This window comes from Pteropus alecto, unplaced genomic scaffold, assembly GCF_000325575.1.
Source record: "Pteropus alecto unplaced genomic scaffold, ASM32557v1 scaffold7, whole genome shotgun sequence".
NCBI lineage: Eukaryota > Metazoa > Chordata > Mammalia > Chiroptera > Pteropodidae > Pteropus > Pteropus alecto.
The window spans coordinates 55327129-55343978 of NW_006494614.1; the positions used below are offsets into that span (position 1 = coordinate 55327129).

At 45.2% G+C, this 16850-nt stretch overlaps 1 protein-coding gene and 1 pseudogene across 1 annotated transcript in view; both read right to left on the bottom strand.

Moving 5' to 3' along the window:
* The window catches only part of ME3 (malic enzyme 3), a 179900-nt gene that overhangs the window by 64524 nt on the left and 98526 nt on the right, over positions 1-16850 (bottom strand). Inside the window, exons 5-6 of the mRNA XM_015600223.2 lie at positions 8633-8708; positions 99-260 (exon numbers count right to left, since the gene is read on the bottom strand). Coding sequence (XP_015455709.1) covers positions 99-260; positions 8633-8708 — 238 coding nt within the window. The remainder of the gene's footprint in view (positions 1-98; positions 261-8632; positions 8709-16850) is intronic.
* Positions 12720-12835, bottom strand: LOC112474792 (annotated as a pseudogene).

Below are 16850 nucleotides of genomic sequence, written 5' to 3' on the forward strand. Positions count from 1 at the left end.
GCTTTGCAGACATAACTGCCCCAAAGATGCTCCTCCCCCCTCCACCCCCCAGCTGCCACCTTCTAGCTCCAGAGCTCCCGGCTCAGGCAGTGCGTTACCTCATTGTTGGTGCCGACGTCCAGCAAGACCGGGAGGCACTGCTGCGGATTAACCCCTCCACACGCCGTGTACAGGGCCAGCTTGCCCACGGGGATGCCCATGCCATAGCAGCCCAGGTCTCCCAAGCCCAGGATGCGCTCCCCATCAGTCACCACCACGGCCTGAAAGAAAGCAAAGCAGGACGCCATCAATCAGGGACAGCACCTCCTGTGACACAGTGCTCCTTTTAACAGCCCTAGTATGTCAGGTCTGACACCTAGAAGCCACTGCCTCTGCTGTAGACGGAATAGCTTGTCTGGGTTAAGGCCAAAGGATTCATTCAACTGCAGGTGGCGGGTCTTTCTCCCAACCCACTCCTCTTTCTGGCAGGCTGGTGAGAAACCCCACAGAGGTAAGATGACAGAAAGACACCTGCCTTTGCATTCAGAGGTTTTGGCTTGGGGCTGCAGAAACAGCTGGAGGGAAAACACATGTAGTCACTCTTCTTCAAAAAACCAAGCAGACGGAGATTTAGGGGGCCAGGGAGGGAAGGACATAATGAAAAGAGATAATGAAAAACAAGTGTTCATGCTGCTGCTATCACCCCAGGGTGTAAAGACAAATGTAAGTGCTCTTGGTCCTGCTCCTGGAGTATAATAAATCCTATGTGCAAAGGACAGAGCTCCTTGTGACATGCTGGGGTCGCTATTTCGCGTGAAACCAGGAGGGTTCTCAAGTTGTACTGGAATTACCTTTGTGTTTGGCAAATAATCGCTGAGGGCACAGTAGGCAGTAGACAGTGCTAGTTGAAGGCTTACTTACTGTGAATTACTATTTCACGTGAAACCAAGAGAGTTCTCAAGTTGTACTGGAATTACCTTTGTGTTTTGGCAAATAATTGCTGAGGGCACAGTAGGGAAGAGACAGTGCTAGTTGAAGGCTTACTTACTGTGAATTAACAGGTGCTGATGAAGCTGATGGCGATGACAGAAATGATTATATGATTATGATGGATATTCATTTACTCACTCATTTAACACATATTTACGAAGTATCTATTTTGCATAAGACACTGTGCCAGGTCCTAGGGGAAGGAGCTTCAGTTTGCTCATCTGTAAAAACTAGTAGGCATGGGCCCAGCCCTTAAAGAACAAAGGGGCCAAAAGGAGATAGAATATGTACATTTAAATTATAACTGTGGGAGGAAAGTGTGAGTGCAGCAGAACAGGACAGGGCAGCAGAGCTTGAGAGAAGGGAGAGTTACCTCCTGTGGGGTGAGTGCTTCATGGATGAGGGGACACACGTGACAGGTAGAGATTGTCCATCAGGGGTGTGGCTGGGGAGAAAGGCATTTGATGCAAAAGGAAATTAAGATCCAGGATAGAAGTGGGGTGTATAGGCTGTGTGTGGAGGTGTAGGTCACATGAAAAGAGAGGATAGAAAGTCAAGCAAGAGTCAGACTGTGAAGGGCCTGAATGTCAGGCCAAGGAGAACCCCTGAAGATGACAGTGAACTCATTTATAGATTACCCCAACCTGCTCACCATTACTGGTTCCCTCCATCTCTAAGTGAGTTAGGTTTAAGGGGCTACCCATTCCTTCCATTGGAGCCTGGCTTTGGGTCAGACGTAGGACCAGCTCTAAGCTATGGATGTCCTGATTGGCCCCAAGCATGGTGCCAGTGGGCACCACAGGGGTCAGTTCAATCCATGAAGGTACAATGCTGGGCACTGGGGATAAAGATGTGAAAACCCATCTTTGCCCTGGAAAAGTTTATGATCGAGTACCCAAAGGGTCCACAGCATTTTCTCACTTCTTTTCTCTATCTCTTCAGGGGCAAGTGCACACAAAGGCTGTGCTGCGTTTTGGCAGAAATAAGTGTAAATATTCTTAAAAACACTCTTCCACTTCTGAAAATGGAGCTCTAGAGAGTGTAATAGACCCACGAAGGTCACCAATCCCTCTTAGATTGGTCTGCTGCCTCCATGGAGGGTGCTCACAACCCACAACTCACCTGATCCCACGGCCCTGGTGGGCAGGCGGCTCTGTTACCCCTGTTTCACAGGCGAGCAAACTGAAGCTCTCAGACCTTCACATTCTATACACACTTAAGTCTCTGCCATACACCAGGCACTGGACTTAATGTTTCCACACCAGTTATCTTAGAAAGATTAGATGACCTGCTTGTGTATGTGGCAGGTTGGGAGCCAGGCTTTGGGTTCCTGGCTCAGGGCTCCTTTGACCACCCCATTGGGCTGAGTTAAAGCACTCGTGCTCTTGGCAAAACTCTGCCCGGCCTCAGTGCCACCGTTCCCGCAGCCTGCCTCTGACCTCCTCCTGGCAGCTCTCCCTGGTGGAGCCTATGCCCTCATGCTGCTCCTGGGAGCCCAAACTCTGGTCATTTCTCTACCATCTGTCCTAATCAAACCTTATTTTGGTTCCCATTTTCTTAGAATTTCTCTCTGCTGAGAGACACTGAGTTAAGCAGAAGAAATCAACCACAACTCTACAGTGTGAACCCTACAACTCTAGCGCCTTTTAAGATAGTAAAGGGGCTCTGCAATGAGGCCCTTCCAGCCTGGCAATGTCCAAGGGCACTCTACTGCATCCCAGCTCCTCCGAGGGAATGTCTCACCTCCATCTGTCATCCACTCTTAATTCTACCAAGCTAACGGTTGGGTTACTGCAACAGCCTTACAACCAGACTCTCATCTTTCTTTCCATCTCGCCTGCCAATCAGTGTTTGAGTCATTGTATCAGAAGCCCGTTTTTGTTATGTCATCCCCAGGCTCAAAGACCTTTAGTGACTTCTAACTGTCCATAAAATAGGGTTCAAAATGCTTAACTCTTTGATGACTTGAACCCAACATATCTTTTGAAACTTATTTCCTGCTACTCGTCAGCACACAAAATTGCCTAGTCTAGCCAAACGGGCCTCCTCACTCCTGCCAGACACTCTGAAGTCATCTATAATCTCTTAGCTCTCAGCCTCTATATTTCCCTCTCCTAGAAGGGTCTCTTCTCAGCAGCACAAATCCTGCCCATCGCAATCAAATGCGATTTCTTCTAGCACTTGTGTCTACTCCACACCTGCCTGCTCACCCTTCCTGTTTGCCTGCTTGCCTTCCACAAACATTTATTAAGTACCTACGTTTGCCAAGCCCCACATCTGCTACTTAAACATTTAATAGTGATAGCATCTGAGTTCTTATTTAAAGCTTTTAAAATGCACATTTTATCTCACCAAACAGTCTAATGGTTAATGGCAGGGATTTGGAGTCTGATAACTAGTGTTTGAATCTATGCGCCTTGATGATTTGCCATGTGTAATCTTGAGTCAACAGGTAACTTTTCCGAGTTTTAATTTTCCATGAAAGGGGAATAATAATAATACCTAACTCATCGGTTTGTTGTAAAGGTGAAATAACATGTCTTATTTTAACCAGGTGCCTTGTATAAAGTAAGTAATCAGTAAATGGTGCTTCTCTTATGATTATAAAGATTATGACTGGGGCAGAGATTATATATTAGAATTTTTAATTGTTTCATCTCTCTACTTCAGCATTACCACAGAGAAACCATACAATAATTGTCTGTTAAATGAATGAATGAAAGGGAAATCAGGGGGAGACCTTGGCAAATGCAGCTTTTAAGAAAGTCCGGCCATGTGAAGCTCAATAGCATTCTAACCCAGACATCTTCATCCATTCAAATGGCTTCTACTGTCATCTCTAAGCAGATGCTTACGAGATAACTGTCTGCTGGACACCGACCCTTGGCCATTGGAATCTTCCCAAATTCCCCAAGTCCTTAACCAAATGAATCCACTTTTCCCCTTTACTCCCTTTAAACCTTTTACTTCTGCTGTCCTCCCTTCCTCTGTTAACTCCTATCTCGCAGGCTGAAAGTCTTCTTTGGCTCCTCTCTGTCATTAGTCAACCACAGCCAATCGGTCACTGAGTTCTCCTGATCTGACCTGCTCCACATTTATTCTCATCTGTTCCATGATCTTCATCCCCACTACTACTCCTTGGATCAGCTCAACCACGTCTCACTTAACCACTGCAGCGGTCTCCTGACTGGTCTCTGTACTCTTGGATTTTCCCTATTCCATTGCATTTTTCCAAAGACTGTAACAAATGACTGATGGATGCAGGAGTTGAAGACCTGGCTCCCTTGCCCCAACTCAGGATGACTTGGAAAGGCCATCCCAGCTCCAGAACCTCCACATGGGCTGAGTTTTTCTTGAGACGTCACTCAGCCTGGTCTCCTCCTCTGCTCTATCCTGCCTCTTTCCCATCTAGAAGTGTTGATCCCACGAGTACTCCCTAATATGCTCCTAATATGCTACTCTTCATCTCGAACTGTTTCCCAGGAAATTCAACTTCTGACACTGAGAAGACTGGGGTTTAACAGATGGGGGTCCCGTGCATGACAGGCAGGCACTTGGCACTTGCTTCTAGTCCAAGCTTAATCAATAAAGTGGTTGGTGCCCAGTGGCAGAGGATGTTCCCTCGGCTTCATTGCCCAGCCGCCACTCAGCACCTCCTTCCCAAAGCTGTTGGGACTGGGAGGAGGGAGAGATTTAGGAGCTTGGGAAAACTGTTGGGGAGGAGGCTGTTCTCTGCTGAGCTTTTCTCCCGGCTCAGGCGATGAAAAGAGTCAAAAGCAGTTCTCGCTCCTCTTTGTGATTTATGCTGGACAGCTCTGGGTGGCCTGACCCTCCCCTTCCTCCCTGAACAAGGGGGGCCTACAAAACTTCATGTCCCCCAGCCCTGGGCTGTGGCCTCACTTTTCTCGCAGCCTTCTCTTACATCTTAGTCCGCATCTCTGCTTTCTGGCTGGGAAACCATCAAAAGTCATCTTTTATCTTCTGAGTTGATTCAGAAGCTCCTCTGAAGCCCCTCTTCCTCCAGTCAAGTGGCCAACAACGTCAGGGTCCGAAGGTAACTGTGCCTTGAAAAACTCAGCTCAGCAGCTGGGGAAGAGGTAGCTAGCAACAGGACTATGGGTGGCATCAACACTTATTCGTGGGTGACTGCAGCCAAGCCACTTAACCTCAGCTTGCTCACCCTTCCCCATTTTTCAGGACCCACCCAAGGGTTTTAGAAGCACTCCTTACTCCATTCTGATCACAGTGACTATGAGAATTGAAAGAAATAACAAAGGGGAAGTCAGCATCAGCTCTGTACCATGTCAGCATCAGTACCATGAAAGGGATATAATAAGCAGAGATGCTCTACCAAAGTAAGAACAACCTTCATCTCTATTTCTTGACATAACTAGAGAAAACACACCAGTAAACAAGAAAGACTGCAGCCTGGAACATTCTGAACCATTGAAAGGGCAGCCCTGGGAATGAGAAGGAAGGACCCTCCAGTAAAAGGTTGGTAGACAGGGTAGCGGGGACTGGGGTAAGCTGGGAGCAGCCCCATCAGCCCTAATTGACTTGTTTACACGCCAAACTATAGGCCCAATATTCAGAGCTTCTGGTTTTTTCAGACAAGCCGGAAATCCACGTGTTTTGCTTTTTTTAAATGAAGTCTCCTGATTTAAAAATGTTACCTACAAATTCAAAATGTTCAAAAACCATTGAGGGCCAAATCAAACATGTGTAGGGGCCAAACTGGCTGGCTGCCCATTTGTGGCCTGTGACTCCCAGGTAAGGAGGCCCCTTCCACAGCTGCCCTTAAGCCCCTGTAGTCTCTTCCCTGCACTGCTGTGTGAACTACAGCTACCTCTTCCTTCTCCAGCGATGACACTGTCCATTCAAGTGCCCTTCAGCCTTGTACGGACTTTATCATGGTTAATCCTCACAATAGGAAAACGAAGATCAGAGAGGTTATCTGCACATATGGCAGATAAATGGACGATTCCAGACCAGAACCCGGTCTGTCTTACTGCAAAGGCAGAGCTGATTCTTCCATATGGTTACTGGAATTGAACTCAGGGTCTCTTCAAAGTGAGACAGAAATAAAAGGTGGAGGGGAGGAGGTGTTCCCAGGCATTCACTCGTCCACTCTGGGGTACTGCAGGGCCGGTGGTCAGCCAGTCACCCTGTATGTTCCTCGCCCCCAGGCTCCTCTCTTTGGCAGACACAGTCTACTATAATTGCTTCTGGGTCAGTCTCCCTAATTAGACTGCGAGCTTCTCGAGGTCAGACCTGCACACATTCTTTATCCCTCAAACCACCAGGGAACTCTTACAGAGTAAATGTTTACAAAATGGCTGTTGAATGCAACTGGATTAGATGCACTGGCCCAGAGCTTCTCATGTAACTTATGCTTTCCCCAGAGGCTCTGGGTATCTCTCTTTGTTTGAGGGCTGTTAGAGTCCCTCTTTTTCCAGGGTGGCCCTAAGCTTCAATTTCTCTTTCTCTAGAATCATAAAGAATTGCTGTCTTCATCCCTCTAGTAATTAGCACTCAGAACTAAGAAGGTTCTCAAAATATGTTTGTTGAAGTCAGCGGAGATTTAGCAGCTAAGTTTCTATTCTGAATTTAAAAGAACAATTTATAGTCAGGGTCTGTGTTTTTCTCATTTTGCATTCCTCACCGCAGGGCCCTGGGTACAGTTTTGTAAACTGTGCACTGATAAAAGGAGCAATTGGAACCCGAAATCCAGCCCATGAACCCACCCCACCCATTTCAGCCTAGAGGAAGGAGCACCTTAATTTTACTGGTTAAGAGGGAGTGGCTTTTTGTCATTCTTTCTAATTCCTCATAACTTGCACAAAGGCACCATATGCGTTAGTGGAGACCCTACCTCACCACTCCTGGCGCAGTTCTTTGTACACGGAAGACACTCATCATATCCATCAACTGAGTTCATTCAACTCAGCAAGCATCTACTGAGCACGTACTATGTACAAGCTTTCACCATGGTTGACGTATCCAGTAAGGTGGAAAGGTTAGTTTGCATGACCTCAGCAGCGTGTCCCCACAACGCAGGCTGGAGTTAACTTCCCATCGGTGAGCTAACTTCCTTTAATGTCCTGAAGATTTTATTACATATCCATGCTAGACGTGCCCTGGAAACTTCGTTCTTCTGGGACTGGGACCAACCGCAGGGCCAAGGCCTAACATGTAACTGGAGTGTAAGCAGATAAGCAGGAAGGAGAAGCACAGGGTGAAATCGTACCCAGACAGAGATGGATGAAATGAGCTGTTCTTGGGGGCTGGGACTGCAGTCCAATGTCCTGCCCTGGCTGCTCTAGTTCTGAGCTACCACTCCCCTGACAGGGCCAAAGTGGGTGGGGCACAGAGAGGTAGAGGGAGACAGGCTGCATTTTATGCCTGGTGGAGGGAGGTGGGGGTTGCCCAACAACTGGCAGGGACAGAGGGAGGGAGGCCCTGGAGAGGAAACAGTGGGGGAGTGCCTCAGTCTCCCAGTTGAGGCAGGGAGGTGCCAGCCTTGACCCTGGGAGGTGCTCATACTGGGCTTGGTCAGCTCCAACCCCGCCCCAGCTCATGTGCCAGGAATTCCCTCACTAAGCAGATGTTTTGCATTTCTGTTTCACCTATTTTAATTTTTTAATTATTATTATTTTCATTTATTTTTATTTTTTTGTAAATGTGACAGTGATCCTAGATGCCAGAACCCCTCTAACTCTTCCACAGAAGTCCCTACAGCAGGAGGAGATCTGTGGATGTAGCCAGAGGCTAAGGACTTTCTACAAAGCTGCATGTTTTATAGTTTAAAATGAACACAAATTTTGCATTCTATATTATATATATCCTGTTTATTATATAAAAATGTTTTCTCCTTAACTTTTTTGAGGAAGAAGTGCCAGGTTTATTTTGTCACTCTAAATATACATCATCCTACTCTCTCACCCCCCACCCCACCCCCCACCACTGCTGTGTACAACCAGGTGTTAAAGTCTTGTTTGTCAGAAGCGTTTTTGTTGCAGAATGTCCCCACCCCGCATCCTACTCTCTCCAATGATTAACTATCCAACTCTATCCCTCAATTCAAGGCCCTGCTGCTATGTCACCTCCCCCATGAAGTCTTCCTAGATTCCCCTCAGGCTAAAAGCAATCTCTGCCTCTTTGAACACTCCCAGATCTTTCTGTGTGTCTTGTTTACTTCTGATCAAGTTCCCCTTTGTCAGAGTTTTTGTGTCTCTGTCTTATTTTCCTCAAGTCAGCTACTTGAGAAGAGGGTCTATGTCTGAGTCTCCCCTGTATCCACGATGGAAACTGGAAGTGTATATTTAGTAGGTACTCGATACATGCTGAACATATTTTCAGATGACGACAATGACCACGACTACTCCCATTAATAATTATAATATATTAATAATAATGTATTAAAATAATAATGATAAAGGACTGTTTCACATGGGTGTTTGGTTAATGCAAACCTCTGCTTTGTGGTGCGTTTATGGTTGGCTGTTCCGGTCTACAGTCTGGGCCTGGGAAAAGGGGGCAGAGGCTTGCCTTCAGTGTTGCAACGGCTCATTTTGTAGCTGGGAATGACTCTGGTCCAGGGTGAAAGGATTCACTCAAAAACAGAACAACAGCAAAAAAAAAAAAAACAACAATAGGATCATACCTTAATATTGTCTTCTGGCCAAGAGTTCAGCATTGTTGCAAGGTGGCCCTTGTCATGAATGGTGATGAACAGCCCACTAGGAGAAACAAAATATGTACACACAGAGAAACCAGGCAGTCAGACTCGGAACTGAACAAAGATCACAGGAACTGTGTATCATTGTATCACTTAATTTTGCCCATAGGCCTGGGCAAGTGGGGTCCCTGCCCAAAGCCCCAACAGTTTAGAGGGCCCTGCTCTGGTCCTCTTTCAACTTCTCTTCTCCAAAAGGCATCCACAGGGCCGAGGGTGGTGCACACTTGGAGCCTCTGCTCACCAGAGCCTGCGCTTTCCCTTCCTCCCTCTAGACCAGGCACACAGGACCCCAGAATTCTCTGGCCAAACGGCCCTCAGTGCTGCTTTCAGGGACTGTGACTGGAACTCGAACATGTGGATTGAGGTGTCCAGACACAGGTACATGAGGCTTCTTGCAGTGGGGGATGGAGCTGGGGATGGGAAGAGGGGTGGGCTACCAGTTGTGAGCCAGTTTTCTCTGTACCACTAGAGTCTGAGAATTCTCAATTCAAACCTGGCCTTCCTGACTATCACGAAGGTATATTTGTAAAGGCAGGAGACTAGAATACATTTTACTTAAGAGTTTATTAGCTTGATTCAGAACTTTCAATGTTTAGACCATGTATGTGGTCCTGGGCTAGGGAGAGGGGAGTGGTGCAGAGGATGGCAAGGAGTTTGTCTTCTTTGAAGGCACTTCAAGCTTATCATGTCCAAAACCAATTTTATGATCTAATCTTCCACCACCATGACTCGAAGACAAGAGAAAACAAAGACCCAAGACAAAACTGATCTATTCCTTTGCTCCCTTTCTCAGTGAGCATTACCACCCCACCCCCCACACATCTAGTTTAACAATCCCAAACCCCTGGAGTCATTGTTGACACTTTCCTCTCCCCTTTTATACAACCCATTGCCAAGTCCCTCAATTCTACTTTCTAAATAGCTCCTGGTTCACACAATTCTTCCATCTGTAGCACCACCTCCCTGGTCTAGGCTCCCGATATCTCTTCTCTAAAGTGCCACAGTAACTTTGTGACATCCCCTCTTGTCTCTCTCCAGCCTATTATCTGTACAGTAGAAAGAGTGATATTCTTGGAATGAGTCTTACTATGTTATCCGTCGTGCTAAATATCTTTCATGTCTTCCATGGCTCTTAGAATAAAGACCAAAGTCCTTAACATGACCTACCTGCAAGGCCCTGTGTGGTCTGGCCCTTCTCAACTTCTTCCCTTCATCCTTAACTTCATTCCCCAGTCATCAGCCACAATGGCTTTCTTCCCATTCCTCCATGTGCCATGATTTTCTTACCCAGGGTCAGTTCACATACTGTTCTCTCTGCCTGGCCTCCTCCCTCTCCTCACTCTTTGTCTGGTTAATTCTTACTCATTCTTCTGATGACTTCTGATTCAAATCTAAGGTTCCTGGTTACATATTCTCAAAGTACCCCATCTCTACATACATGAACTTACTCCATTTATTTGTGTAGGTATTTGGTTAATATTTTCTCCTCCATTAGATTGTAGTCTTCATCGCAAGGTCTGCATTTATTTTGTTGTTGTTGTTTACCACTGTATGCTCAGGTTTAGTCCATAATAGATGTTCAATACCTAATTTCTGAATAAGTGGAGAAGTGAATACATGAACTATGACAATGAATGTTGAGGTTTAGAGATAGAATGAAAAGTGTTGAATTAAGATGGAGTGAAGATCACCTTCATGTGTGCTATGCTGTATCATGCTCAAGAGATCACTGTGCTAGGCTGGATGGTGCTGGGCTGGGCTGCATCCAGTGGCTTAGAAATGTGCATATAAAGGCAGGAGGACAGGCCAGGGAAGAGGAAAACCCCAAAGCCTAAGACTTAGATGTTGTAGGGCTCTCTCCATCTCATTGATGAAGGTGATGTGGGTGTGTGAATTAACTTACTCATTAGGTTTGTGAGCAAGTTCCAGGCATTTGCCATGCTATTTTGGAATGACTGTGTGGTGCTCAGTTGTATCAATCAAGACAAAAACTAAGCACTGAGCTGGCTCCTTGGAACTTATTTCTAAGGCTCATCTCTAGGCAATTCGAGTTTGGAAAATCGCACTATTGGTAACAATGAACTTCAAGGACTGCTCTGGATTAGAAAAGCAGTCACATGGAGGCATTCTGAAGTTTAAAGAGGGATACGTGCCTTGGTGGCAGCAGAAGGGTAAGTGGGTCACATCGAGCCTATAAGCCTGGAACCTTTCAAAGAACCACCTTCTCTGCCTCCAAACCAGCTGCTGCTCTGAGGCACGGTCTACAGAGGTCTTGTTATGGGTGAATCTTTGCCAGTTTCTATTTTTCCACAGCTGCAACTCTAATATCCACAAGCAATTTCCTTCCAGGTCATCCACAGCGTCACTTGGAACAACAGTGTTAACAAAGAGGCCAATTATTTTGAGCTGGAGGAATGGGTCCCAGCCAAATGGCTCACTGATGACTCACCAAGTGACCTTGGGGAAGTCATTTACCCACACTAATTAAGCCCAATGACGCATTCCCTACCTCTTAAGCTCTTAACTCTGTCCTGTTCTGGAAATATCCCCCAACCATAAAACTCCAGTTCTCAACATTCCTCTTATCAGACAGAGGTTTAGTAATACTTAGCAAAGAGTTCACATATTAAGGGGTAAGATTCAGGCAGTATTTTAGACCTTAGCAAAGCTCCGATGCGGTTAATTCTAAGCAAAGGAAGAGAGTGATTATAGAAATTATCTGGTACCTTAAAATAGGCCCTTCTTTGTTGGAGATAAGGAGAGGGAGGATGGACACTTAAGATGAATATTTTTGCATTTAAATGTGAGCTACTAAAATTTCAAAAGACTTTCTCTTTTTCTGCGTATATAATTTTGTGCTCTGCAGAGATCATGCTGCAAAAATAACACCTTTTAAAATGTATTTGAAATTTTAATCACTTCTCAAAGTGCTTTTCCACCTATTATCTAAATTGCAGCTACAAATGATCCCCCCCGTCCCCCAAATTGGCCTGGATGAGGATTTTGAGATATCCGGTCCAAAGACCTCATTTTATAAATGAGAACACTGAAGTTCAGGGAGGTGAAGTGACCTGTCTGAGGCCACACAGCTCATAAGCAGCAAAATCTGACTGACTGAGGGTCCTGAGTCCAGTGCTCTCTCCACTGACCCAGACTGCTTGTTCTCTCTGGGGATCTAGTTCCCCACAAACAGCTCGAGGTGTGGAGTGAAATGAGCAAACTGAGATGTGTATCGGGGCCACTAATGAAATATTTTTCTTTGTTGCATGTTGGTAATAAAGTAAAATGCGCAGAGTGAGGGATTAAGATGATAATCACATGGACTACAGGTTCTGGCCGGATTCTCTTGCTCATCCACTCATGTCTTGGCAGAACTGAATCTAGACCAGCTCAGAAAGAAGACACTTTCAGGAAAGAAAACCTCTTAAAATGCCCTTGGCAACCTATTTTCAGGTTTAGACACTTTTCACTCAGGGCACATTGTTTCCTGCAGCAATACCTGGCGATGGAGTTGGATTTTATCTTGCTTTCAAGAGATCCTGACCAAACGAGAAACGCTGACACTCGTTCTTCCGCATTTCTTCTTAGTGGCTTCAGAAAGAATTCTAGGTGCCAGGGGAGGCGCTCCTACCTACACCCGCTCAATCTTACCCTGAGACCTCCCACCCACTGGAAGTCCTGAGGTTGGAATGTGACTGTTCAGTGACTTCTAATAATACAAAGTACTGTAAGTTATGAGACTGCAAGCAACTCAAGTGAAGTTTTAGAGTAAATGCAGATGGAAGGTAGCACAGGCTAGGAGTTTAATGTCTGTATTTTGCAACCACAGCACCTGGGCCCAAAGCCTGCCTCTGCTCACTAGCTACCTGGCTATGGACAAGTTACTCTCCTTCCTCGAGCTTCAGTTCCTCATTTGTAAAACACAGAACATGACACCAGATGCTTCATATTTTTGTTATAAGTATTAACCAAAATAATGCATATTTATTTATTTTTAAATTATTATTATTTATGCCTACAGCACCTGGTCTTCCTAGGTGGTCTCCCATCCAAGTACTAACCAGGCCCAACCCTGCTTAGCTTCCGAGATCAGACATCGGGCTTGTTCTGGGTGGTGTGGCCATAGACCATGGACCATGGCTCCACTGGAGTGTGAACCCAGGACCTTCTGCGTGTAAAGCAGACGTGCTAACCACTCCACTATGGAACCATGTCCAAAAAATGCATATTTAAAGAGTTTATTACGGTGCCTACTGGCACTCAGTAAATGGCAGCTCGTAGTGGTGCTGAGCTGGTGTCATGGTTAAGAGCACAGGCTCGGGAGTCACATCACCTGTGTTCAAAGGAGGGCAAAATGCCCAATGAGGTATCTGGCTGAGAGTAAGTGCTCAAATGTTAGTAGCTAATTATTAATTCGTATTTTAACAAGAATTATACCAAGTCATTGTGCATGTTTGTCAGGAGCCATCGTTGACAGTTATATGGACTTTCGTCAAACAGGAAGGCAGTCATAAAGTTTGGTAGAAAATCTTTCATTATATGGGTCATGAGTGGGGGCAAATGAAAGGGTCTTTGGTGACGCACAGCTGGGACTAAAAGTTTCCATGTTCCCTGCAAGAGCAAATTTCAATGAGAGCGAGATCAAGGGTAGACTGAAAGGGAAAAAAGTCACAAAGGGGTAATATTCATTCATTCATTAAATCATTTTTATTCATTCATTCATTCACTCATTCGCCCATTCACTCACCTATCCATCCATCTATCCATCCATCCATCCATCCATCCACGCACCCATCCCTATCCAACCATTCATCCAACAGGCTTTTTTGAGTCTCTCTGTTCCAGAGACCCTTTAAGTACATTATCTCACTGCCGAGTGGGCATCATCACCATTCTAGAGATGAGATTAAGAGGTAGTGAGGGTAGAGGTGAAATTCAAACACGGCCCCATTAGATGTGTGATTTCGGGCAAAATACTTCACCTCCTTTGACCTTAGTTATCTCGTCAATAAAATGGAAACAATGGCTCCTTCTGTTTTATGGAGCAACTCTGAGGATCAAACAAGGCAAGTTCATGAAAATTCTGCACACTGTAAAGCCTTGCAGACATGTGAATCTCAATGTTTGTCTGACCTTGCCTAAAGTGGTACATCAGAGAGGAGGTGTTAAGGAGAGGCTCTCCAAGAGCGTGCCCCTGTCTCTGGTTTCCTGGTGGCCCTTTATGGGTGAATTGAATAATAATTTAGGTGCCAAGGAGCAATCTGTATTCCACAGCTGGTCTGTTTCAATCTTCTCTCCTTGAGAAGGCACTCCTTGCCCAGCATGAATGATGCCCTGTGAGGTACTGTCTTTGACAGCTAGTGTGATATTATCCCACCCTGGGGCACAAAGTGAGGCAAGAAGGTGGGACGCTCCAGGAAGCCCTGGGCTGGGCTCCACTAAGGTGGAGAAACACTTCCAGCTTTTGAGTGAATTATAGGCTGCCCCGGCACTGAACATCCTGCAGTGAGCTAATGCAACCAGAGCATTTGTCAAGGCTAATGACTCCTCGGAGTAATTAGAACAGAACGTCCTTCACTGCTCCTGGTGCTGCAAAGATGGACATCTGGGACAGAGACACTCATGGGAGCCTCTCGCTGTTAATAGCCATTAACTGGAACAGGAAAAAAGCAAAAATAATTTTAGCTGCTGATCCCTTCCCCTAAGTTTTTCCTGTTTACTTCAGGGAAACAATTTTAGAACCTGAGGGAAGAAAAAAATATATAGTGAATATGGCAAGCTGTCAACCTATGGAATCCAGGGCTTAAATGAATATATGCCCTGCTTTATATAACATATAGCATATTCCTGAAAAGTTGTGGGTAAATAAAATATCTACTCCTAAAATTATATTGTATGTATACCTGAGAGGTTGCTGTTTAAAGGGAACCTGCAGAGAATTTTTTTTTTTTTTTAACAGAAATTACTGTTCCTTGATTTATGGCTTTTATAAGTTAGGACTTTCCTACGTTAGTTTCTAGAAACAGAACACAGGTCTTTCTTAGCTGATGCGTGGTCATCAGGGTCCACTGACCAGAGCAGAGAAGGGGTGGCCAGAGATGTAGGGCAGCCCGCTCCTGCATGGAGCTCTGGGGTGCATGCATAGACCGGGGGAGGGAATAGATGCAAGTTTCACAAAAACTACACTGAGCACCTCTTCTATCCTTTCATATACTTCACTCACTTGGCCAGATAGTCATATTTTTTAAGGGCTGTTCATCCTGGAACAGGGTTGATGGGACACTTTTGGGGTGGAAGCGATTCAGGGACAGTGTGTGATTCACCATCTTCTCTTTTTCCTTTGTCATGGTGACCTGTACAGATGAGATAACTTCATTAGCCTGGTCCCAGAGCGAAAAAGACACCGGGCACAGCCGCCAGCTGACCCGCCAGGGACAGGATACAGAAGTACAGAATAAACTTTGTTTTAAGCATTGAGGTATTATAGTAGTTTGTTCCACAGCATAATGTAGTCGTGGTACACTCTGTTCGGCAAAACCTTCCCAAGATGCCTGATATATAAAACAAAATATTGGAGCTCTGGTTAGAGCAGAGGGGGAGGCCCTCCTTTGAGGGTCTTCTCACTGCTCTACATCTTAGCAGTGTCATAGGCAATGACAGCAGAGGAAATTAATTCCTGATTGAAATGGTGCTCTGACACTGTGAGCAAGCAATTGGTACTTAGGAAACTATGCCTTTCATGCATATCTCCTCCCACTAGACTGCATGTTCTACGAGAGCAGGACAATGTCTGTTTTATGCACTACAGTAACCCCAGGGCCTAGCATAGTTAGTGCCAAGCACACAAACAACCAAGTTGTTCAGAATGTGGGTGCTGAAATGAGACAGATCTGGGACTTTATTATCTGTTACAAACTGGATATATAATAATGCTTACCTCAAGATGCTTCTGTGAAGATTAAATGAAACAGTATGTATCAGGTACATGGCATAGTGCTTGGGATGGGATAAATGCTCCCTGAGTCGTAGCTGATATTGGTTACTTATGCTAGGGAGTGATAACATATCCAAATATTTTCTGGGTGAGAGAAAATCCTAAGCCAAATGTTATGGGTTGAATTGTATCCCCTGCAAAAGATATATCGAAATCCTAATGCCAAATACTCGTGGCTTTATTTGGATATAGGGTCTGTTTTTGCAGATGTCATCAAGTTAAGATGAAGTTATTGGGGAGGGCCCTAATCCAATCTGACTGACGACCTTCAAAGAAGAGAAGACAGGGACGCAAAGGAAGAAGACTGCCACGTGATCATGGAGGCAGAGATCGGAATGATGCATCTGAGCCAGGAAGTGCCAAGGATTGCCAGAAAACGATGCAGCTTGAACAGGCAAGGGAATATTTCCCCCTGTAGATGTCAGAGCAAAGCATGACCCTATCAGCACCCTGATTACAGACGTCTAGCCTCCAGAACTGAGACAATAAATTCCTGTTGTTTTAATCCACCCAGTGTGTGGTATTTTGTTACAGCAGCCCTAGGAAGCAAATACACCAACTATCCAATTTTGGTGCACTAGCCATGGCCATTACAATTCCTTCCCTGTACACTTCTAAAAATTTAATCTGTCGGCATTTCATAAGGGCAAGTGCAGGTGAATGACATCACTGTCTCCAGTTTCTATCAGGAGCCAGAAAAATCCTCTTGAATTTTAGAATTTAGTTACACAAGAGAGCAAAAGAAAAAAATAAGAAAGAAAAAATGGAGATAATGTTGACTTAGGAGAATGTTATTTCTTGAGAAAAAGACTCTTAACCCTTATCTCGGCCTGCAGAGGAGTGACCCTTAGAAGTTTTCCAAAATAGAACTAGAAAAAAAAAAAACCTAACAAAAATCACTAAAATAGACAACATTCATTTAGGCTTCTTGGCACCAAGTCCAACAAAAAAGGAGGACTTAATTAAAACAAGGTCAGTGACATCAGGCAAGCCACCACGGCCGAGCTCAGGAGGAGGGATGTGCACTTTCAACTCTGAAACAAAGGCTCACTGTTGCCACGAAACCACTTCCATTCCATACATTTTTTGTGGAAAGGGAACCTGTCCTCTGAAAATCTGCACAAGGCTATTTTTAAAGCTGTGCAGCAC